The 25,994-nt window shown below is 43.1% G+C and overlaps 1 protein-coding gene across 1 annotated transcript; it reads right to left on the bottom strand.

The window, feature by feature from the left end:
- On the bottom strand, positions 1-25,994 carry TFAP2B (transcription factor AP-2 beta; the record flags this gene model as incomplete). The annotated part of the gene is made up of 7 exons (XM_084285414.1): positions 1-301; positions 2,250-2,391; positions 4,930-5,048; positions 7,631-7,850; positions 15,800-15,860; positions 20,920-21,378; positions 25,914-25,994. The coding sequence occupies 7 exons, from the start codon at positions 25,992-25,994 to the stop codon at positions 1-3; spliced, it is 1,383 nt and encodes a 460-aa protein (XP_084141540.1).

Here is a 25,994-nt window from a genome sequence, read left to right as displayed (position 1 = left end):
TCATTTTCTGTGTTTCTCTTCCTTGTCTCCAGTTTTACTACCTGGTCCTTCGCCAGATGTGTGCCTGTTAGCAGTGTTGTTGTTCAAGAACATCTTGTCCATGCCTTTGAGAGCTTCAGTCAGGTAGTTTTGAAGGGCCGTGAGGGCGGCGCAGATAGCAGGGGCCCCAAAGCCGTGAGTGATGAGGCTGAAGTGAGTCAAGCAGCTCTGAATGCCTGGTTCCAAAATAGGGGTGGGCCGGCTGTTTCCAATGGGTGTCCTGTCTTGGGCCAAGAGATCTGTAAATTCTTTACAAAGTTGCCTGCATGAAAGAGAGAAAGGTGAAAGAATGAGAGGAAAGGAGAGAAAGAGAGAGAAAAATGATGGTTATACTCATCCCACACTTGACACTGTTCTCTGAGACAACGAAGTTTGAAGAAAGGAGCAAGTTCAAGCCCAAGCTGATCCCAGTCCACAGGATGGAATATTTTTGCCACCTTCTTTTAGGATTTCCATAGAATCTGTGATTCTATGTTTCTTTTTCCCTAGTAGTGTTTTGGGGGTCATCCATGGTGAGCCAACAGTTCCCTGCATAGGATGATGCTCTACAGGAAAGAGGTTTCTGCAATTCCAGAACAACAGGAGGTCTGGAGATAGGAATCTCTCCTGAAACTACAAGGATGCCTCTGGAACACTGTGAAAACCCAACTCTGCTTGCTGCCTCCAGAAATAACCAGGCTGAATGTGCCATGGTGTTGCCAGCTGCCATCCGGACCACGGCCCAGAGCAACTCCCATCAGTGCTGTTCCTGGATAAAAGTACAGCCACGGGTTGATGAGTGGCACAGGGACAAGAAGTGGACTAAAATGAACTTCCTTCGAGACTGCTTGAGCTGGGCAGCCTTGTTGAGAAAGTTCAACCTGGCTTAGCAAAGCTAACACTTGCTATTTTATTCTAGAGTGATGCACCCCAATCAAAGCATCACAGAGTTCAAATCTGGCTCTTGATTGTTTTTCCACACCTTTAAATTTATTTTATTTTTTTAAATGATTTCCCCCCCCCTTTCTTTCACAGTGCCCTAGTCCGGAAGGCCTACAAGTCAACAGGTGCCAGGGCAATGTAAGAACCCTGGGGGTGAGGGGGTTCCCAAAGGAATAGTTTCTTTGAATAGATGCCTAGGAAAAAATGAAGTATGGAATAAAAAATAAAAGAAAGGGAAAATAATAATAATTAAAAAAAAAAAAAAAGCATTAATCTCTCATCCTCTGAAATTCTATGAAATTCCCAGTGGGTTAAAGGTTTCAGAGGGTGGAGAAAGATAAAGGTCTACCTCTATGTGTATTATCCATTAAGAAAGTGCAAGAGAGGAAACTTTGAATTTGGAGAACAAACAGTAATGAGTCCAACATTTTACATCTTCAAAGAGCAAAGCTGGGTCTGTGAGCAATTAAAGTTCTGGGACATTAATATCTTCTGACCCTGCGGAAAAGGGCAATCAAATTCCAATCACGTCTAAAAAACATCTGGACAAATTTGAGCAAATGATTTTTCAACCCTCCATATATTTCTTTAAATTACACTGTCATTGGAGGCAAGCCACGTCCCAGAGCATGAAATAAATGAGATCACATTTGGGGTGATTTTTTTTCTCCTTTTTTCTTTTCCTTTCTTTCTCCCAGAGACAGAAACGTGCAGAGGCACACAGCACCCACTGCCACAGACCCAAGCAAACTCTGAATCACCCAGTTTCAGGCCCAGGAGGTTCAGCTGGGTGTAAACCATCCCATACAACAAAGCCACCAATAAAATCCCGAGGGAGAGAAATGGGTTGGGGGGAGAAAAGCGAGGGCAATTAGCAGTACATGGTGACTTTTTTAATTAAACTGTATGGATAAGATGGTGACTGTATGGATAATATGTTTACAGACAGACAGGTGTGCATGAGCAGCAAGAGGGACAGAGACATATGTAGAAGTAAAATAAATTTTTAGTCCTCTTGTTATAACAATTTTTGGAAATGGTGCATGGTAGCTAGGGGTCAGTCACCCACATCATCTGTAAATTCAACGCGTTTCCCACTGCAGAGGAACACACAGACAATAGGGTCTACCCTGCCCACAGGGCAATATTCCTTCCTCCCCCCCGGGGCCGCTGTCTTTTGGGGACTGGAAGCTCCATCTGCCTTTAAAACGAGCTCAGACATAGGGTTTTAGGAGATGAGGGAGGGTTTCCAGGGGAGGGCAGAAGAGGGTGGTCAACTTCACACTCACTTTGTAGCAAGCAGCATGTTTTTCCTGGAGTGGAGGTCGCTGGGGTCCGTGTGCTGTCTGTTCAGGTATTCAGAAACAGCCTTGGCTGGGAACTCCGTTTCGCAGATGTACCCAAAATCCCGGGCTAAATGAACGGCCTCACCTGGATGGAATGAGAGGGGCATTAATATTCCCGGCCCCACCCTGGGCTGGGTCCGACCTGCCAAAGCATCGTGCAGCAGTTTGCTGCTGCCCACTGCTCCCCCTGGGAGAGAGCAGCTCTTTTGGTTTTAACAAATCCAACAATAACCCCTGCACCTTAGGGACAGGCTTTTCCCTCCCCAAGCCCTCTTTTGGGGGAAGAAGGAAGTTTATGGGACAGATTTACAGTTGATGAGATTTGTCTTTGCTCCAATGTAGTTGTGATGGCATATGCACATGCAACTCATCTTGTGCAGAATTTTGGGAAAGTACACACACCCACACACATACACACTCACTCCCTTTTCACTTGAACTGGACCAAAAAAAAAAAAAAAAAAAAAAAAAAACAGCAAAGGGAAGCTAGTCAAGTCCCAAAAGACAGCAAGACACAAATTTCCCCTAGAGCAGAGAAACCATTCCTGTTTCAATACACCAGAAGAAACACTGTCCAAAATTTTACAGATGTGGACTTGTTCATATTACTGTCATTTCAGTATAGGACGTGATAAACACACTTATGCACACAGAGCACTTACATCATTATCACAATTATTGCCACATCAGTAAAATGTGGGAGATAAGTGATAATTTCCATCGGAGGAAATGCAGCCTGCTATCTTAACTGACCCTTGTGCAACAGGAACTCCTCTCTGCCCAATGGAAAGACAGCAACTAATGGCAACCTTTTCTGTGAAAAATAATTATTCTAACTCTAATTGCAATTGTCACTTCCCCTGCCTGCCTGGTTTCAGATTTCTTGCCTCCAGAGGTTCATGTCATCAAACTCCTACTGATGTACTTTATGCCACAAGAAGAAGACAGTAGCTGAAGAAAGGGGGGAAAGAAGAGGGGAAAATTTTAAAATAAAATAATAATAATCATTAAAACCTCAGACTCTAGAGGGATTCCACCAGATTATAGCTCAACCCCTCTAGAATAAAGCATTAAACCCTTTAAAGCACGGCCTGAGGGAGCAGGGGGAAGATTTTCAACACGCCAAACAGATATATCTAACAACTCCAGGACCGCGTTATTTTCAACGATCCGGATTTTCAACGATACGGATTTGCTTTTCGACTTCACCCCCGCTTTCCAAGGCTTCTCGCTAATCAGCGACCCCCGTAATGAAATCGGGAGCACCCTGCCGGAGCCCTCCTGCTCTCTGCAGTGGGATGACTACAATGCCCGAGGCTGGCTGGTGGCACAACATAGCCTTCACCTCCAGCAGGTGCTGCCCCTTCCACAGAGAGGGAGCTCTCAGGTTGTAAGGACTTCAGGGAAAGCAGAGCGAGGTCTGCCTTCCTATGCACTTGACAGTTTTTTTTTTTTCATGTCTCACAGCTCTGGGGATGCTCTGGTTTTGCGAAGAGTGGGATGCTGAGCCCGCATTGACGCCTATGGATAGCAACCCCGGCGTTATAGGGGCAGCTCACCGCACCCGGAATGCTGAGAGTCCCCTATAGCGAGCGCCCCCGACTCTATATCGGAACCCTGCTCTGTGCTTTGCACACTTAGCAGAAGCCATATGAGGTACCAGGAGGAGCTCGTTGCTGTCAGCCCCCCCCCGGCTGCGAGCCTGCCTTCAGCTCTGCATGCGGTAAGGGCTTATCACTGCCATAACTCAATCAAAAGAGTTGAAAAGTTAATATCTAGCGCAAATGTTTATGCATGCTTATATGCAGAAGAGATAAGTGGATTATTTATACGCCTCTCGGTGTGTATGTATAATGTAGATACATATAATTCATAATTGCATCCATACTATTCTGGTTATGTTTTTTGGAGAAGGTCCAACTTCTCTCAGCATAAACACACACGTATCCTAAACATATTAGAAGCTCTAAAAATGGCTCTTCGCTACAGCAACAATAAATCAAAGAAAACACGCTGAACACCAAAATGACATCATTTGACTAGAAACGAAGTGAAGCTTCAGTCCCTCCCGCTTCCCTCTCTCGTCTTTGTTTTGCTCCAGCCACCTTAAGGAAAACTGCGCTCTGTGACTCCTCAATTGCTGATTTCTTTCCCCAGATTTCTTTCGGTAGTTTTTTTTTTTTTTTTTTTTTTTTTTTTCCTCTATGGGCGTCCTGTAGGGGGCATCTGCCATAAATAAACTCGGGAGGGCCAAATTAGTAAAAGGATGGAGCAGACATGGAGCTGGAGAGCACATCCTAGTAATTACTAGCAATGACGAATGGGACTGCCCTGCATAAGCATGCACACGCATTATATATATATATACACACACAAACATAAATACACACGTACCAGATGCACACACCTTCATACTTGCCACCAAGATCAGTCAATGACCCTCAGGCCAGTAATCTCATTTTTGGGGACAGGGATCCTTAACCAGCGTTAGTGCTCCCCCCGCCCTGCATTTCACCTTTGCAAGGCTTTCCCACCTGATCCCGAAAGTTTTTTTTGGTTCGCAAAATGTCAGACACGAGCTGAGAGCAGGCAGGGGTGTGAAGGGAGCTGCGACCCTCGCTTACCTTCCACCAGGGAGGTGAGTAAAGTGACATTTGCAGCCTTACGCCTGCCGGCTGGTAAATTCAAACCGATTTTTTCTAGCCTTTCTCGCAAAGATCTCCCCCCGTTTTTCGATTTGGCTCTAGAATTACAAAGAAATTAACATCGTGATTAACCCCGCAGTGTTCCTGGAAGAAACATTTAATCTGTGCAGTCAGTGGAGCCTGGGAGAGTTTTCACTCGGTGTTAAGCACTTTGGGTGTGTTGGTTTCTGCTCCAGTTTGCTGAGATCTGCTTTATCTCTCCCAGGGGTGGGAATGGGGATGAGCCCACTTTTCTCCCCGTTTTATCCAGGGAAATGAAATAACGCCAGATAACAATAATTACTGTGTAAGGTTTTGATCTAGAGAGCAAATGGGTTCCTACTGTAAGACACTAACTCGTAGGATGGAGCGTGGAGATGGACAGAAAGATAGAGAATTAAATCCTTATTTATTTTAGGAAAGAACCAGAATAGAAAGAAGAATGAGAACAAAATAAAATAAAATAAATAATTACAAAGGCTCGAAGGGATAATGTGTGTGACTGTGGATGAATAGAGTAGAAGGAAAAAAAAAGTATGAAACTTCAGGAACCATTTCGTGCATGTGTGAGTGTGTGCGGAAAGGCAGCGCTCATCTGAAGGCAGTGCGTTATACAGAGGGATTGTGCGGCCTGAAGGAAGATGTGAATATTTGTTGGAGGTTACTGATAAGGACACTAAAATGACAAGTGAGCTATAGGTGGCAAATACAGAGCTATTGTTCAAACACCTATAGATAACGTAAACCTCCGGGGATGAAATCTTGCTACCTGTGAAATCAGTAAGGGCTTTGACACTGAGATCAGGGTCCATCTCACGTGTTTATTACTTCTTACTTGCTGAAGAATTGGCAGTGACATTTACGGAAAGGAAGCCAGAAACGACAGAGAAGCCAGACTGGCTTCCCACTATTTGATATCAAAGTAAATAGGGAGAGACGGCAGAATTGCAAGGGAACGGCTTCCTATATTTCATCTGCTCTGAACCAAAAGCTTGTCTAAAATTCTGATTCAAGATAGGAACTGAAGTCAGCAGCAGCCAATGATTATGTCTTGGGCCACCTCCAGAAATCCACTGAAGCTCAATAATGATGTTTCTTTACCTTGATAATTATATTTTCTACAGTATATCTTTCAGATGTCCTCCCTGCTCCATTTGCGGCTGGACAGGAGGAGCAGGCAGGTTAGCGTCTGTAAGGAAAACTTTGCCTCTCTTGCTGGCAAGGATCGCAGCTGAACATTGATTACAGACATTCACGTGGAATGGCAGCTATTTTAGGAGCTCCTAATTCTCACGTGTATTTTAGGGCGGCTGCGTGTAGCAGGACATGTTCCGCTCCGCTCCCTCCCCCCCCCCCCCCCCCCCGTCCAGACACGGAGATGGAGCTAAAGATGTCATCACAGAATTGTTTGCAGGAAAAAAATTCACAAAAAACTTCATTTTAAAGCACCTGAGAGTCAAAGTTGCCCAATAGCTACTACAGAAGTTGGGAAGATTTGTTCTTTCTCTAACACTAGCAACTTTTAAACGTATTCTGATTCTTTTTCTGGGTTAATTCATATGCGTCTGTTACTGATAGAAGTCACCCTTTATTTTCCAGTCTGCCGTATACCTCCTGTTATTTTTTCTCCACCTGCCATTGACTTGAGAGTACCTTACACCACCCCACGACCTCTTCCCTGCTCTGACTGGTCTATATCCTTAGTTCACCTTTCTCCCAGACAAATCATACTGACAATTCACAGCCCTCTTAGGAAGATAAAGGCCTTTCTCTCTCCCTGATAGTTCAGCTGGTGACTTCAGAACTCAAGTTCTTGTTACTGATAACTAAATGAACAGCCCTGAAGTGATGGAGACCCATAGGTCCTCTGCCTCTTGCTTAACGAGTACCAACAATATAAACTGGAGGCCTTCAGCAAAATCCCCCAGGACATCAGTGGGTGGATTGCACAAATACTCAGCAGCATAGGCCTCGGGACTGACTCTGAGAGACTCCACTACCAACTTTCTCTAGATGAAGCACTAAGTTACTGACTTTCCAAACTATCTGTTAATGGCTTTTCTTGAGTCGGGTACTCACCTACTTTACAGGTTGCCTCTTAATCTCCTACTGCTTTCAGTAATGTCACGTGTGACACCGTTTAATTACCGTATCGTTATTACCATATAGAGAATGCCACACAGATTTATCTCAGAAATCAGCTTATCACTGAAATATAACAGGCTCATCCTGCAACATCTAATTTCCCCATGCCCAGTGAGGCATTTTATCTTGTGCATTTGCTAAAAGAAAAGTAAAGACAAGGAGGATATATAGAAAGCGTGTGCGTGTACAAGAGTGAAAACTTATCTTGCCTCACTTCATTTTGGGAAGCTCTGATAACATCTATACATGGCCCAAACTTTCTGTAGCCTCATCTCAGTGTCTGAATATTATCCTAATGTTACATTATCCTAATGTAACATTCATCTCAGTGTCTGAATATAACATATTTTCTCCTCATTCTCAAAGTAGCACACATATGCTGCGACAATAAAACCAATGTACATTTGCAATCAACTTTACTATTGATCAAACATTTCTGGTGCATGCAAGGATGCCCGCACGCGGGCTTGTTCACAAATGCGTCCCAGTCTCTTACCTTCTAAGAACTCCTCCTAGGAGGGATGCGTTCAGACACTCGGGAGGAGAAAGGCGTCTTTGAACTTCTCCCACTGTTACTTTATATTTTGAAGTTGAACTAAGCAAAGACAAGCGGCCAGGTACAGAGCAAAACACCTCTCCGGTATTGACTGAAATTCCACCCAGGAAGCCATCTTTATTCATCATCAAAGAAGTAACAGATTTTGGAGGAACCGGAACTGGAGAAAGAAAAAGGAGGGAGGGGAGAAACCATCATGTCGCGAAGGAGTACGGGATAAGCACAGTCTTTCTGCCATGCCCAGCAGAGTAAAATGAAAGGGAATTTTTAAGCTCTAGCACCTACAACAGCCTAAATGGTGCTTCACCCCCAATTTTTAAGGGTATAAAAATTAATAATAGATGGAGAGAAAGGTGGTTCAGTATAGCCTCTGTGCAGGGTTTAATCACAGGGAAATAAAATACACATGGTAAGTGTTGGGCAACTTTGAGGCCTGGCCTGGCCTGTACAATCCCCCCCCCCTTCCCCCTCCCCCCAGTGTTTTTCTACAACAGACAGCACCGGACACTTTGCAGGAATAAAAAATAAAATAAATATATTTTTTAAAGGAAAATGTGCTTCTTTCCTAATGCTTCCCATTACTGTTAAGCTGAGCCGGGAATAAATTCGCTACACTAAGGGAATTGCTGTCTTAAATAAGTATCGAGGCTGGAGGATACAGCAACCAGAAAACAGCTCTGTTATTGCTTTGTGTTTTTATTAAGTCTGGTTTATGAAATAAAATAAGCCTTTTCCTTCAGAAAAAAAAAATAAATAAATAAACAGCAGAAAAAATATCTGGTCTAACGTGGCGTTCACCAACTTAATCATATTGTGTTGTTCTTAAAGTAGTGGGAAGTCTCCAGTCCCTAAATAGAGATTATCTATTTACTGTAGCACATATTTAAAGAAAGTTATGAAAAAAAAAAATCAAAACAAAAGGGCGAACCAAAACGAAATAAAAACCATTTTATTCTGTTCACAATCAGACAAAGTATTCCTTTTCTCTGATAAACTAAAAGGTTGTTTTAAGAGTAACCGAGGGGATTATAACGAACAAATTCCTGTAATAGCAACCAGACATACTCCGAAATAAACAAGGAGGGGAAGAGAGGAGAGAGAAAAAAAAAAAAAAAAAAAAAAAAAAAAAAAAAGCTTAACCAAAACCGAGAGCAATTCCCCCGTGCCACGAATTTTGTTTACAAATGAACTTAAATGGCTCTCTCATAATTGTGTGTAACTGTTATGATTTACAGCAGGTGCTCTAATCAATCAACCAATCACTTTAATTTATAGGGAGCCTCGCTGCATTTTCCCAGTTGTTTCATTTCTGCAAGTAATTGATAACAAACCGTACTTAAGGTATGTTTTATGCAGGAGTTAATAAGAGTTGACAGCTGCTACTGCTGCTTCCTCTCGGAATCACGGCAACACGCGTTTTCCTTCTCGAAAGTGTGCTCCGCACTTGTGGGTTTGCTGTTGGTGGTGTCGTGGCCGAGCGGCGGGCATGTTCCGGAGGAGCAGCCTAATTGATTACACACCCTCGCAGAGCAGATAGTGCCTCGCTGTCTCCCATTTCCCACTCAATCAATTGTAAAACCAATTCGGCAAATAATAGGGGTCTATTCTGCACATATGCCAGCTATTTAGGTAGTTATAATACATGTCAGTTAAGTCATAAAAACCCTGTTTATTTGCAACATATCTGGAGAATCAACCCATTAGGGTTGAGGGGATATTTAAGTCGTCTGGAGCTGCTAAACAATAAGATCGGGTATCCTAATATATTACCAAGTGCTAACTACTGGGCAATTGCCAATTTTATAACCTCAGTGTATGGAATAGACACAACCGTGTTTCACTGTTTTTATTACAGATCATTTCCTACCGCCAGACCAGACCCCCACAATAAAAGCTCTATAACAGCTAAAAACCAAAAGGCATGTCGATTTTAGATATACGTATTGCTTCATATGCCTTGTATATAGTCTCCAGTATAAACAAATTATTTTGAGTGGCTTTACTTCAGGGAATCGGAAAGTGAAATGGATTCCTATTTCTCTATTATTTTTAGTTAGGCACATTATGCAGCTCATAAAGGCGGTTTCAAATAGTTTGAGATCGGAACAGAAACAGTTATAAAAGAGTTAGAGGCCCGCTCCTGCTTTCCTTGCTATTAATAGGATTTCTGCCATTGATTCTATAGGAAGAGACTCCTCCGGGGTATCAGATGTAGTGCTGGCAGATGTTGTGCTGTAACGTCTCTCTCCTCCCCTCATCACATATAGATATATCACTTATTTCCTACACCATGCTCTGGAGCTTCATGTTAGAGCACCACCAAGAAAAAGTAAAAAACAGATAAATTAAAGGAATGCCACACCAGAGAGATTTCCATCACTGTCTTTTTTTTTTTTTTTCTTTTTCTTTCTTCCCCTTCCCTTCGGACAAACACACAGGCTCAGTGGATTGAGCACACCTCTGCTGTGGCTATATTTAGTGGCCAGTTTATCAGGTCACTGTCCAGTGAACTGAGAAATTAAACAAGAGGCAGCAATTCCACGAACATCTGATCTTAGTCTAAACTCACTAAAGAGAGAAGTACCCGGGCAAGGCTTAAACAGACCTCACTCCACTCTCTGTGGCCTTTCGGAGCACTTATTACATTAGTTAACCTTTGAAATATAGATTTTCACGTGCTCATTTTTTTTTTCCCATGCAAATTGCTTTTGGTAAGCAGTCTGGCTGCCTTCCCTGCTATGCTGAGCGCTCCTCAGCTATTGTTCCTGGCATTGCCTCCCCGAAAAGAACCACATGAACATGCCAAGCAGTTGGGAGTCTTAATAACTCTCAACCCGTTTTAGAGGCTTACCAGGCGGTGTAAGCATATCTATTGCGATTTCATAGCTTCAGAGAGATGTATTCTATCTACACTCGATATCTTCTGTAAATTACCTAATGCTGCCTAAAAAAGTGTTTGCCACGGAATGAATTATCTGTATCTATATCATATCTATATGTTTATCATGGCTATAGCTTTTCAGATATAGCCCAGGCATTACCAGAGATAATATAATGTGGAGGTTTTAGTGGGTGAACAGCTACACACGTCCGTGCGCGCAGCTGCAAGTGTCAAATCCCTGTGTGCATGCAGCCTGGTGTAAACCGAAATGGACAGTATATTTTTAGTCGATGCCAGCTTTCCCAGCTGCTTAGGAACTGCTGACATAGCATGGAAGAACACACGCCTATATATATATGTATACATATATATATATATATATATATATAGTGTCTCCACCACCTCTGCTTTAAATTTATTCCCAGTGATTTAGTTCCCATTGTCCCCAGAATAAACTGTTAGATTTTCTTTCACTTCTAAACGCGTTTGGATCGTGACCACGACCACTTTCACCCAATTTCCCCTTTCCAAATCTCTCCCTTCTTTCTCTCTTCCTCGTGTCAGTTTCTCTCCCTTCCTTCCCTTCTTTCTATTTCTCCCTCCCTTTCTTCCTCTTTCTCTTCCTGTGGTTACTTCTAGCCTCTTTGTCATTTCTCCCCCTTCCATTTCTCTTCAGCTTATCAATAAACCGGGAGAGCAACAGTAGCCGCTTGATTTGTTAGTAATTATAAGCATACTGTTCCTGCAAACGGGATCTCTAGATGAGTGAGATCGCTTTAAAACGACAGCAGGAAATGGTGAGGAAATGGAGCATGGCGAAACTCAGCGTGAAGCTTTCAGTTCTTTACATGTTTACAATTTTCTGTGCATACATTAAGTCTTGAGGTTGTTTTTTTCCTTTTTTTTTTCTTCCTTTTTTTTTTTTCCCATTTTTTTCTGGTGGTGGTGGCTCTCTTCCGGGTTGCTCTTCACAAACGCGTGAAAACGCGCACAAATGCACACTCACAAGTGTGTAAGCGGCATTAAAAGGGCATTCACCATCTCTAAAAATAAACAAATAAGTAGAATTTTGTCCTGAAAGCAACTGAAAAAAAAAAAAAAAAAAAAAAAAAGGAAGCTCTAAGCTATGGGTACCGTCTCAATATCCGTGGCAAATAACAGGATAGTCGATCCGTCAAGCAATCAATCGCGACAAATATTTCTTATTAAACTTAACGGACAAAGTTATTACTAAAGAGTTATCAGACCACCCTCAAACCTTTTTATCTACTTATTGGGTGTGAAGGAAGCTTGTCCATCATAGCATCAAGGCTTTGTTGTTATTGGTCTGGCTTTGTAGCCAAACCTAGCAAATCCAGGGACAATGCCTTACCCATTGCTACTAAATACCCTATTCTTGTTGTAGACTTAATGTGCAAATACAGAAAGTGTGTGTATTCTTGTTCCCTTCCCTCCTGTCCCTCTCTTCTCCTTCTCTTCCCCTCGCCCCCCTCCTCTGTCCCTTTCCCTGAAAGCCAGGAGTACGTTTCAAAGTGAAATGTATTCCCCCGAAATTGTTTTGCATTAAATTAAAAGGGATCATAAGGCTCAATGGGTAGTCCAGAAAAAGGCACAAAGAGAGTGGCAGCGAAGCAAAATCTCTGAAGTAACGTTTGATTCCCAGATCTACCACCTGAAAAGCTGTGTCCGGAGTGGTTTCCAGTTAATCATTTATTGCTGGATACCTCAAGAAGGGGGTGGGGAGGAAGCTTATGCTCTACGACTAAGTACTTTATTTTTCGTCTCCTTTCATATGTTTCTTTAAAACAATATCAATAATAGAGCGTGTCAGCAAAGAGACAATGGAAAAGGTGTTAGGTTAAAGTGGTCTTTCGTGCTAAATCAGATGGAAGTGTTTGGACACTTCAGAAATAGCCGAAAGTAAATAAATACATCAGGATAATTTTAAGGTCACAGACTGTGCCCCAGAGTCACAAAAAAATAACTTTGGACTCGGGCCACGCAAGGTTTTGAAAGACGACAACTTATTTCACCATAGACTGTGCCAAGCAAATCTCAGATGGGCAGTTGACAAGGGGACCCTGTCTTTTATCCCTAACACACCGAAAACCTTCCCCTCACTGCAGCAGAAATGGAGGAAAAGGCCTCAAAACGTGTAGCCGGTAAGTTCTTACAGCTGAGTTAAATCTGGTATTAATGCTCTTGATGATTATCATCATCTTGATGATTTATCTGGCTCCCTCCCTCTTACTTCCACCACCCAAATCTTAATGGAACTAGGAGTTAACGATGATTTTTTAATGTCTTGTTGGATTTTTAGACTGTTAATGTACCGCATCCTTCTCATTATTAGTTTATTGATTGTTCATTGACCAGCCCCCTTCAAATCGTATTAACCACCCTCTGCCAGTTTAGATTAGGAGAGTTTAAAAAGCACCTTTCATTATTTCACCGCTACCACCACCACCACAGTAGAGTTCAGGCTTGGTAGCTTAATGCTCGCTCTAATGGGGCAGCTAAGAGATGAGGGGCCACGGTCCCTGCCTATTGCATTAATAGCTCAAAGGGGGCTAATACAGAAAATTAGCCTTAAACGAGCTCTGGAGATCTCCAAATGAAAGAGCCATTTATCACGCTGGCTACCTTCACTCCACTCGTTTGCTCTCTCTACTGGGAACAACTCATTTCCTCTTAACTAAATTACTTCAGAAATGTCAAGTAAGCTGAGATAGCAAACATAACAAGAGACTGTGTATATGTAATCTATTGTGTGGGATCGATACGTGAGATAAATCAATAGCTGTGTATGAATCCTTATAAAATTTCCTTAATATTTTGGCAATCCCTTTGCATAGACAGATAGATAATTCCATCTGCAGGTCTCAAAGACCATAAAGAAGTAGGCCTTTACAGTCTGGATAATTTAATTAAGCTTATACTTCAAGTCTGCATCATATTCTTTTCACTACAGTTTAATTAAAGCATTTTAGTCACCAAACCAGGTTTTTGTGAAACAGACCCCCTCCAATCCTCATCTAGTAAATATGCATCCAGAGGAGTGCTCTGCAGCACAAAAATAAAACATTATCTATGTGTCATCTGCCTGCAATAATGACCTACAGAGTTTAAATAACTTATTATTACTTCAAAGAACATCTTCACAGCTGCGAAGTGCGGGGAACAAAGCAAAATTCAGGCTGAACCCTCTCTGTGTCCCTTTTTTTCGCCCTGAATAAATGTCGTCTGCTACAAATGTTCCCTGCCACTTATTGCCCACTTCTCCTCCTCCACACCCAGGGAACTCGCTATGCAAAGGGAAACTGAGCTCTCAATTTTCCCTTCTGCTGGAAAGTTTCTTAGAGCTCGGCATTGCCTCTGAGGCAGCAAACGCTGCTCTGGTGACTTCAAAACAGCTGCAGACGAATCTCGGTGGTTTTAGCAATCAGATTTCTAAACTGCATACGTAACGTGGATGAAATTCAGAGCGTCTCACCCTTATAGCTGCAAATACACCCACGCAGGGCCACCTATATGGGACCGTGCGGCAGCTGCTCGAAACGGGGCCACTGCTCTGCCCATGCACACTCAACACATCTCCATCTACACCTAACCCATATCCTTAATAACATTCGGATTTTAAGCTATTCAGTGGCTAACTCCACCACTCAGCACGCACATTACATGCTTCTGCTGTCCTCGGACGAAGGGGAGCCCCAGCCAGAGTGGGGAAAACCCACTCCGGGCTGGGTGCTCACGCAGAAGGGGGTTTTGCGGGTACCAGGCTGCGGAACAAAAGTACGAGCGCAGCCCGGCGTTAAAAAGAAGCCTCCCGACCACAAATCAAGCACCAATTAATCAAATACGCCCAAGAGGAAACATCGTGTGTGAGGTAGCGTGCGGGGCGGGGAAGGGAGAAGAGGAAAGGAGAGGAGAGGGGAGGAGAGAGCGGGGGGGGGGGGGGGGGGGAAGGGGGAAAATGCAACCAGAAGCCGTCAGGTTACAGATCCTGAGCACCAAACCTACTAATCGCATACAAATGATGATTTTTTTTTTTTTAAGGTAAGTAATTTTCTGTCTTTCTCAGAAACACCTTCCACTTTTCAACCGGTGGTTATAAATGATGCTGCCAAATGATCTTCAGGTTCTCATCTGTCCTCCCTCAAATAACTACAACTCGATTCTGTGAAAGACAGGGACTATACATGAGGACTGAAATAAAAAACAATAAATACACGGAAGGACCTCATGCTGTCTTGAACACATTTAAATAAACACTTTCACTATTATTTTGCTTTACATTCTAGAAGATCATCTGCACTAAAATATTTGTAGCTTTTCTGCACATTTGACAAATAATAAGGTCCTGGAGATAAGTGCTGTTGATAGCAAGCATAAGGGACAGCATTTCTAAGCCTCATCTCTGGTACTTAAAATTGAATCTAGAAATAGAAACTCCTTAGATAATTAAAGATAGCTTTCCCTACATTTGCAGTGTGTGATCTGTTTAATGTCTATCAGCATAACACAACACTAATCGCCAAGCATCTTCGAGTGACTGTCAGAGAAATGTAAAAAAATTAAGCAGCTGCAATACGCCCAAAATGAGTTATTGTAATTACATTTAATTAGTTTAATTAGTTAATTATTTTGCTTACAGCTGTACAAGAGACTGCAAACATTTGTTAATATCACATTCCCTTTAACAGTATGGGGTGATTCTGCAGTTACACTAAATCATGTGTGCATATGTAGAAAGATTTAAAAAATAGGCAGGGGGAAGGGGGGGGGCTTTTGGAGGAAGGGGGAAAGGAAGTCAGGGCTGCCTTTCCACAGGCATTTCTTTCTCTCTCCTTCACGTATGATTCGCCTGGGAGGTGCATTTAAACCCAAAAGGGATTCAACACCCCTCCCCTTCCCCCCGTTAAATTCAAGCGATCCCCAACGAGGACTTTCGGGGGGGTGGGGTGGGGGGTGTACAAACTGCGTTGGAGCACGGGGTGCCCTATTTGAGAGAGGTAATGTAATTAATCCGATTGGAGGGAAAAATCAACTTTCCTTTCACACGTCTCTCCTTTTCCCTTCACTCTATCTACAGATCTAAACAGCTATTCATCTTGCTGCCATGTATGCCTGCTTCCCAGATAAATTAATTGCCCCAAAGTAAAAATATATCATGGAGATATTGCTACACAGTAAAAGTTTGTCTAGCTTGTTGGAATAATCCATACCTTTTTTAATGACAGACTGGTCCAATAAGTTCATACCGCTGTTATTGGCATCTTCAACTGACTGTGGATATAAAAACATCACTATTCAAATTGACTGGATATTAAAGAATCGCGTACATAAATCATGTCATTCCAAACTGGAGTTTCTGTTATTTCCATTTATATTAATTCACTAGGGGAGGAGGGATTTTTATTATTATTATTGTTATTATTATTCCCCCAAATCGACAAGGAAATGAAATTCTTACAAATTATATAGTCTTCTAATAAAAAAGAGGTGTGAAGCATATGGGGTGCAATACTGTTTTTGTTATCTTATAAAACATGGATATCACATTGACTTCTTTGCATTCGATAAAGCTTTATATTTCTTCCTTTGAAAATCTGGCAATTTGGTAGCATCTGCAAGATCTATCGCATGACATAAATGAACACGATTAAGGACAACTTAAATTCTCCCTCCCCTGTCCTCCCCTCCCCCCCTCCGTTTATTTTTTTGTTTTGTTTTTGTTTGTTTGTTTACCCTGCTACATCTTAATAATTCAAGGGCCATTTACTTTTTATATATAATAGTTTACATTATGGACTTTTAATTAAAGCCTGAGCAATTCGGAGAGCAGCGCAACGCCCACGTCGTATAGGGTGCAAGCAGAAAGAGATTTACAGCTCCCGGGGTTGCTTACATGTCCTAAATTTGTGGGGCGGGAGGAGGGAGCGGAACTATACATTATCAAAAGTATAAACTATTACATTGATTGTCTAGAAATAGTGTCCCGCTCTCCCTTTCAAACACTTTTCTATTATTACTGTTTTCAGTTCCTTTCGAAGCACACCTGTTATTATGGTATTAACTTCTCTAACAGAGAAGAGAACAAAGACGGGCAAAAGAGGACAGAGCAAATGTTGGGTTTCATTTCTCAGCGCGAAGGTGCGATATACGAAAACAAACAAACACAAATTACCGCTCAATCTGCGGTCAGTACAGTAAAATTACCTCTCAAAAAGCAGTGTCGTAAGAACAATTAATTGCAGAATTGCTCCAGGTTCCGTTTTAGGATAAATTCTGGGTTCCAGGTGAACGAAGGACTTGTGTGTTTCTTGGTTTTATTAATATATACATATACATTCTATTTGTTATTTGGCTTTTTTTTTTTTTTTCTTTCAGGTTATTTCATATTTGGGAGTTCTCACTTTTTTCCCTGATAAGGAAAACCTCTTTACAGCAAAACAATGATTTTATTCTCTATTATTTTAACTTTATCTTTGCTACTCCGAGAGGCTGAGCTTATCCGGATCCAACGTTTATCTCTGACTCTTTCTCTGCTCGGCAGACATTCAAGATGGAATATGATTTGGGAGAAAATTACATCTCCCCAAAAAGTGACGGAGATCTTTCCTCTCTTTTTTCCTTACATATACAACCAAATGCGCACACACACAGTGGTTCCTTATGCTGTGTGCTTGTGCATGTCTGTGTGTCTCTCTCATAATCAATAGGCTACATACCTAAAGGGCACAAAATAAAATTACAAAGTCTTCACTCCTTTCCCTGAGCAGCTACCAAAGAGGGATGATGAGCAAATCCTGCAGCCTGCTGGAGCCCATCGTGTTGCAACTCGATGGCACAGAACTGAAGGTAAATATGAAGCGCCATCTTTCCTTTTCATTTTTTTTCCCCTTATCTCACCTTATCTCTGGAGTATATGGTTGTGCACACGCTTTATGTGTGTGCGTGCACTCCGCTCACTCCATCAGCAACGTGGGTTAGTTGTTGTAGTTAATGAGAAGACTCCTGTCTGATTTTCTATCTAATTACGCCCTCCTGCTGGGTTTTTGTACAGGATATTCGCTCAGCATGCTGGCAGTTAATAGTCACAGAGAGGATCGTAAAGATTTAATTAGGACTGCATGCGGAAACGTGGAAAAACAACTCAGACTTTTAATTACTAGACTTCTTTAGTTAAAAGTGATACCAGGGGTTACTTTATAAGAGACTCGGGTGTTTTGGTGCAACTTAACTTTCCGTGTCTCCTGCTAGTACACAGGCGCGGGGCCGGCCTTGAGCGGGCGGAGGAGTGGAGGTGTGTGTGCAGGGAGGGGAAAGGTGATGAGTTTCCAACTCACAAAATCAAGAGAGGAAGATTGCCCTCCCTCCGCTCCGCCAATAATCTGATAGCACCGAGCTTCCTATATACCATAAATATATGTGCATATATGTATACACCTTATTCAACACCTAGGGAAATAACTGAGAGGAGAACCTGGGCAGTGATTTTTTTTTTCTTTTAAAGACTTTGTGTTTTTCCCTGCATATATTTTTGTCGTATCTCTTTCCAGTAGAACCCTACTTTTGTCTAGATTGTGGGAAAAAAAAAAATAAATCTGGGTTTACAATGATGTTTTTCAGTGTCCCTATTAGATAATGCAAATTTATTTTCAATTATTAGGTCCTGGCTTCCCTGTTCCCTGTGTGATGGCTGTAAATCGCAGATTGAAAATTCCTTTCCAAAGGGGCAGCAATAGCAATACAATACGTCCTGTTTACAATAACAGAGCGCTATCGTGTTACAGTCACTTAATTCTACCCCTGGACAATGGCTTACACATGGCCTGGATTTGGTGTTTATATAATAACCACTGTTTCTTGCTGTCACGCACTCTCTTTCTCTCTTGACAGCCCAACCCATTCTCGAGGCATCTATTTAATCGGAGATGAATATGCTAAAGCAAAGATACCCTTCTTTATTTAACTGTCTGCCTAGATACCGGTTCAACTTTTTGAACCACTTAGGAAAAAAAAAAAAAAAAAAAAAAGAGTCGTGACCCTTCCTGAAAATTCTATTTAGTGTTTGTAGATGGTAAATATATGTTGCTGAAATGGGACTTCTCACGGTCTGAGCCGAATCCTTACAACTCAGGTAAATCCATCCTAAAATTCACGGTGGAAAGTTGCCCAGCTTCATCTGTCACTAATGGAGGGACAAGAATAGAAAATGCTGAACGAGAGGAGAGAGGACTGGGCTGTTTTCCCTCCTGCCTCTGCTAACTTGCAGTTGGACACTTCTCCATTCACGTGTTTCTCCTTGGGATACCCTCTCTCTCCTCTCCTCCTCCCTTAGTCTGCGACCAAACTTTTGCAAATAAGGGGCCTGTTTGCTTCCCCGTGGCCTCAGAACCACAGACAAGAACCACAGACCTGCTGGTCCACAGCTTCCTCTGCCCATCCCTATCCCTAACCTTATTCCCACACCGCTGGAGCAGGTCGCGGGTGGCCTCGCTGCGGCAGCGCCCGGCACAGCGCTGCGCTCCGAGCCGCCGGGGGGAGGCACGGGGGGGCTGCTGCAAAAGGGGAGAACTGCTTTATATGAGCTGATCAGAGGTTTAGGGGCTTTCTTTCTCTCCTTCTCTCCTTCTCTCCTTTTATCCTTCTCTCTTTTTTCTCTCTCTTTCCTATTTCTTTTTCCTATGACTTTATCTCTCTCTCTTCATCATTGCCTTCTTCTTCTTCCTTTTCTCCCCTTCTTCCTTCATTTCTCTTTTTCTCTCCGTCCTCTCTCCTTCGTTTTCTTCCCTCCCTTACTCTCTCCCTTCTCTTTTCCCTTCTTTCTCCCTTTTTCCCTCCCCTTCCTTCTCCCTTCCCTCTCCCTTCCCTCCCTCTCCTCTCTCTCTCACAAGAGCACTAGAGCCAACAATTACCGGCTTTTCTTTGTGGAGGGTGTAAATATCAAAGCACAAATGCTAGCTAACGTCTATTGCAGAAAGATAGAACCACAGAGAGCCCCTTTCTGCATTCACAGAGGTAAAACTCGCCTTGAACTGCAAGGGAGTTTGAACCAGGAATGCGGGATGAGAGCTGCGCCCACGGCCCGTGGGGCTCGGGGTCTGCCCCCAGGTCTGCCCGACCAGCTTGGGAACCCGCAGGAAAAAGGGACCAAAGGGGCAAGGAGCTCAGAGGCAGCAGGAAATCCAGGAAGAAAACCTCCCTGTACCTACAGCACTCTTCCCTGTCCTGATCCCTAGCAAATCTCCGTGATTTCCCCGTGAAGCTCAAGACAATTCTTGAGCCGATGTAATACAGCCCCCCTGCTCCTCTGCCACGGATTCCCATGATGTTCAGAAGGATCCTTTTCCACAACTATTTTTTGTTTCCTTCTCAGCCTTCTCCTTCCATAACTTTGAAGTCTATGTCTCATCCAGTCACCCGTATCTGTGTTTATTCCAAGTTTGAATATATATATATACTCATTATATGTATCATATAGAAATGTAGGAGGGAAAAAAAAAAAAAAAAAAAAAAAGGAATGGAGAAGAAATCCCAAATTCCGACTTCTAAAGCTGGATACAGGACCTGGCCCCCGGAGGCTCCAGCCTCCATCTCGGGTCCCCCACCGGTTGGCCATGCCCTGCTCCAGCAAGGTGCAAACCGCCCCAGCACCGAAGCTGTTAAGGGCCTTTCTGTTTTTAGGAAATAACACGTGATGATGAGTTTCGCGTGGGATGGGGGAAGGCTGGGAAACATTGTGCTTTGAGCCCGGTGAAACTCCTTTGTTTTCCATAGCAGCGAATAAAACAATTTAAAATTAGTGCTACCCTAACAGCTGTCCTTAAAAGGGGGAGCAGGATTCTTCCTGATGGCCAGTTGCTGCTTTTGGTTTGGGTTTTGTTTATATTTTCCCTCCCTCACGGATGAAAAAAAAATAAAAAGTAATTTGACAATTTCATCAAAATCCCTGGAGTTCAGGAAGTTAGTTTGGGGGGTGGAGGGGTAGAGCTGAGATTGCACGTGAAGTAACTGGGATTTGAAAAAACAGGCTTAAACTCTGCCAGCTTTTGAAACACGTGGAATATTTAGAGCAGCATGTCTGCCTTTCCCACTCACTCTGCTGGTTTTCCATGTAGAGGAGAGTTTACAAAGCAGAGCCTGTGCGTGACAGCGATGGAAAAAAATAAATAAATAAAAAAAAAGAGGGGAAACATCACAATTATAATTCCAGTGTTTCCAAAGGATAGTAACCCACACAGAAACTGCTGCAAACCCTCGCTGATCGTTTCTAGCCTGGGCAGGGCTCCAGGCTAGAAGGCGTCTGCATTGCCCAGGAGAAAGAAGCGCGGTGCCTTACCTGGACCTCCTCCATCCCTGGGTGTCCGATGCCATGCAGAGAAAGGCTGTCCCCCATGCCGGAGTCAAGGCCATGGTGAGCTGAATGCAGAAGGACATCTGGCCTCCGTACTGAGTGGTAGTCCCGCCTGGGGTCCAGTCCCGAGAGCTGGGGCAGGGCGGCCCGAGGCTGTGGCAGCAGTGACCCGGTTTCTGATCCCACCTCTTGCCTCTGCCTCTGTCCCCAGGGGTGCTGCTGGGGTTGATGCAAGGGGTTTAGGGAGTAGGGGTCATTGACATGGGAGTAAGGGTCCTGGCTTTGGTGGTAAGGAAGAGGCTGGTAGGGGGGTGGGAAATAAGGCGGCTGGAAATCCGAGGACGGGGTGTGAGACAGCGGAGGAGCGCTGGAGTAGGGTCCCTGGGAGACGGATCCCAGCTGGGACAGCCTGGAACTGTGGCTGGGCACTCCATCATGCCGGTCCTACAAGCGGAATTGAAGAAAAACAACAACAAAAAAAAAAAGAGGACTTTTTTTTTTTTTTTCCCCTAGTATAAATAAAATGAATACAAACCCAGCAGCAAGTCACCCACCCCAAAATAAAAATAAAAAAAAAAAAAAAAGAAAAAGAAAAAAGAACAATTGTGAACCAGCGTTCAGTCGTGTCCCCCTCCCCCGCCACAGATGAGAAATGTCCCAGCACTTCGTCCCCAGTCCGTGCCCATTCCCAATACTATTCCCAATAACTATCGGGAAGGGCGAAGTGGGGGGGGGGGGGGGGGGGGAGACAGCTGAAATGCTAAATGTCATAATTAAAAATGTAGGACTGGGATTCCATATACGTATATGATGTGTGACTTGAGTCTAGTAACATGATTCTCCTTCCATCAGCCCACAAAATAAAACCAGAGATTTAAAAATAAAAATAAAAATATCCCCCCAAAAGCATCCCTCCTAACAACCCACCCCTTGTCCTGCCTAAAGTTCACAAACTTCTGTTTATTCCCTGTGCTGCAACTCAAAGTCACCAACCCATCTTCACGTGGAAAAGACCAAAAGGAAAGTTGTACTTCTCGGAGGAGTCCGAGTAAAGCAGTCGTCCGATAAAGGACTTAAAATAATAATAATAATAATAATAATAATAATAATAGTAATAATAAAATATGTCGGGGGCTCTTTGTATGAAGAGTCCACCCCCCAAAAAAAATAATAAAAAAAAACATCAAACCAAATAAAAATGAAACATCGGTATTGAACAAATCCAGCCGCTATGATTTCTGCAGCAACTTGCAGTGTCTTTTGTCTCTTTTCGATATTATATTCCGGAGAAAGGGGTGGGGGTGGAGGGTAATTGTAATGAAAAGTCTTTGGGGTATGGGGGGGCTTGGGGGGGGGGGGGGGGAAAGTGTGTGGAGGCTTCAGAGAAAAGGTGGGAGAGGAGTTTTGTCCAACTCCATCGTGCTGAAGCTGCGAGGCTAAAGTAAACAAGAAAAATATCTATTCCGCAAAGTGTAGCTCAAACCCCCACAAGCAATGGCACACATGGTTAAAAAAAAAAAAAAAAAAGTTTTTTTTTTCTTCCCTACTCTCCCCCCCAAACTCCCCTAGCTCAAATCGAGAACACACAATGCAAAAAGGGAGAAGCAGCTGCAAGCCTCCTCCAATTATTGTGCTAAATTACCAAGCCAAAGGCGTTTAAAAAGAGAGAGAGAGGGAGAGAGAGAGACAACAGATCAAGAGAGAGAGAGAACATGCAATTCTAGTACAACATGGATCCAAACTCACCATGGCGGAATAGGTGTGGACTAACATCTGGAAATAAAAAAAGTCTTGTAATAGCTAAAAATAAAATAGTGGTGATAATACTAATAATTGGAGGGAAAAATATCAAGGAGATCTGCAAAGGGACGTGTTGGACACAGGAGAACAGCTTGAGATATTTCGAAGTCTATCCATCAAAAAAAAAAAAAAAAAAAAAAGAAAAAAAAAGACCAATGCCCCCAAAACCGAGCCTGGAAACCTCTATCTACATATATGATTTACCCCTCCCTCTCTCTTTTTTTTTTTCCTTTTTTTTTTTTTTTCTTTTTTTTTTTTTTTTTTTCTCCCTTTGAGCTCCCAAATACAATCCTCTTCAACCCAAGGCTAGGCTCAGACTGCTCCGCTACCCCTTCCTCCCTTCTCTACACCGCCTCATAATAATTGATATTCATGACTATTAATATTACACGACTACTTTAAAGGGAGAATGCAGGACCAAATGGAGCGTGAAGCTGGCAGCCAGCTCGAGAGCTCCCCTACTATTGTAAATGACGTTCATTCAGTGGAGAATTACTAGATGTAATCAGACGAGGGGGGCTGGCAGAGGCAGAGTTTGGGGAGAGGGAGAGGGGGGAAAAAGTTTAGCAAGGAAGAGGCATAACTTCAATTAACTCGAGCGGAGGAAGACGCGGAAAGTAGAGTCTGCTGAGCTGGAGTAAGGAAGTGAGATGAAGCAATGCTAGAGGCGAAGAAGAAGAAAAACACATTTCCTTTTTTTTTTTTTTTTTTCTTTTACATTTAATTATACATTCCTAATACGATGAATTGATTGCCTTTGGTGCTTTTGTTCTTGTACTTTTTTTTTTTTTTTTTTTTTGAGGGAAAAAGAGACATTTTTAATTCTTTCTTTTTTTTAAGAAAAAGAAGAAGAAATGTGCAGTGACTATAATATGCTTATTTAGAGCGGAGATTAAGCCATTCTGGTGCATGTTACCAGATCGTATTTGTTCTCAATAGCCAAATAAATGCTAAATCTGGGTTAAATTGGGTTCCATTTAATTCTGAATCCTGTTCTTCCCACCATATATATATGTACATATATACCCCGATTTTCACCCAAATGTAAAATGTATGCAGTGAATTTTAAAGCATAGTAAATTTATAGTTTCGAGGCAAAGCCAGAGGCGATATAAAACCTTTTTGATGTTGCAGGAACCCGTTCAACTGGACTGTCTGCCATTTCTGTTAAAGTTCAACTTACGTTCCTTCCTAAATAGACTCACACTTCCCAGAGCAGCACCCCCCCACCCCCCCCGCACACACACGCACATACACACAGAGACACACACGCACACACTTTTGTTTTAAGAACAGATCCAGTTTAAGTGTCTAAGATGCCCCTGCCATCGTGCTGTTAATTATAATTCGTAAAGGAAAAGTTTTTTTTTTTTTTTTTTTTTTTAAAAAAAAAGAGAAGCCTAAAAGGCTTCAGCTCCTTTCCGAACAAGCAAAAGCTTTTTTTTTTTTTTTTTTTTTTTTTTTTTTTTTTTTTTTCCAAGGCTGCATGTTACAGAAAGACCCGGAGCGCTCCCTCAAGTTGGGGTGCATCCCTCCTGCAGCCCTAGTCCATCCAAGTGCTCCCCAACTTCGCCTCTCTCCCACGGCAATGCAGAAACGCGTGGCTGCAAAACGCCCGGCGGCCGGAGCAGGCTTAAAAATCCCTTCCAAAAACAGCGAGGGGGGGAAAATCCCCGACATTCCCCGACCTCGCAGGACAGGGAGATGTTTTGTCGCCTGCTGCTGCGGGCACAGACAATGGTCGGGCTGTGCCTGGGGACGGGGAGAGAGAAGCAGAGAGGGCTCTGCGGGCTGGTGATCGCCGGGGGGATGCTTACAGACGCCGGGCTGTGCCTCCGTAGCTCAGGCTGGGTTTTGCCAGTTGATAATTAGCCTGACGGGAGCTTTTGAGAGCGGAGACATTTTTCCCGAGCGGACTGCGGCTCCCCTCCCGGCTCCCCTCCATCCCATCCTTTAGCCGGCTGCAAACCCCCCACCCCCTCTGCCTCTTTCTTTTTTTTTCTCTCTTTCTCTCTCTCTCTTTTTTTTTTTTTTTTCCTCTCTTTTTGGGATGTGTGTGTGCTGTTGTTGCTCGGGACTTTTCCGCTGTAAGTGCGGTCCCGACGGCGCTTCCCGGGGGCAGCCGGCGGGTGAGCCCCGAGGCGCCCCAGCTCCGGATTTGGCCCTTTTAAAAATCCCCCCGCCACAGCCACAGCCGCGAGAATCCCCTTCCCTCAACTGCCCTCAATAATAGTAACAATAATAAACATTCAAAAATAATGCACAAAGCGGCAAAGCAGGCGCCTTTCCTTCCACATCTTTTCCTTTTCGGAGCAAAGCCATCACACTGCTAAACTTACACCAAATGCATTCGCGGAGTCGTTTGGGGAAAGATCCCGGTCAGGAAACGGTGCAAAATTGAGAAACGTTTTCGCAGTGTTTGTGTTGTGATTCCTCCCCCACCTCCCACCCCAAGTCTGCTTTTTGACCTCGAAAATACCGAGGAGGTCCGAAAAAGCAGACAACTTTTCATGCCTGCGGACGATACGGAGCTGACTGCGAGCGTACCGGTTCGGGTACGTGCACACACGTCCGTGCAAGAATGTGTGTGCCGCTTCACTAGTGCGGCTGTATGTATGCATGTACACCTTAGCTGTTGGTGCACATGTAGAAAAGGTCGTAAAAATGTATCCGAGTGTAAAAACAAGGAAAAGAAAAAAAAAATAAAATTTACCGGGATCGGAAAAAAATAAAGAAAAGAAAGAAACGCTTCCCGTCCCCGAATACCAGATTGTGTTTCTCTTCTAATTTCATTTTTTTTTTCTCGACATTTGTCCGTATTTAATCGAATTATATTTAATTCGAGGTCTAAACAATCAACTCTTGCCTTTAAGTTGCCTCATTCCAACCCCCAGATCATTTCTTTGATGTTTTAAATCGCATCAAACAGCTTTTCCACGAAAGAAAAAAAAAAGTTTAGGACTTGGCATGCTGAATACAAATATGCAAATAAATAAGCATTTAAGCATTTACTCTTGGTTTCCTGTCTCTATACTTGTGTGTGTTGGTGTGCGCGTCTCTGTATCTGCGTATATGTAGAAGTAGAGCTATATATGTATTGTATAGTGTGCCTATATACAGCTAGATGTATATTTAAATATACATATACTCTCTTACTCATATGCATATTATATACTCACCTCATAGATATCTTCATACTTGACATTTTCAACCAGTTTCCAGAGCATGATGGCAGGCTGTTCTCTAGGAGGTGAGTGCAT

The sequence above is a fragment of the Netta rufina genome, assembly GCF_964035555.1.
Source record: "Netta rufina genome assembly, chromosome: 3".
In the NCBI taxonomy this organism is placed as follows: Eukaryota; Metazoa; Chordata; class Aves; order Anseriformes; family Anatidae; genus Netta; species Netta rufina.
Note: the sequence above shows the minus strand (reverse complement) of the source record. Positions and strands in the feature narration are given on the sequence as shown.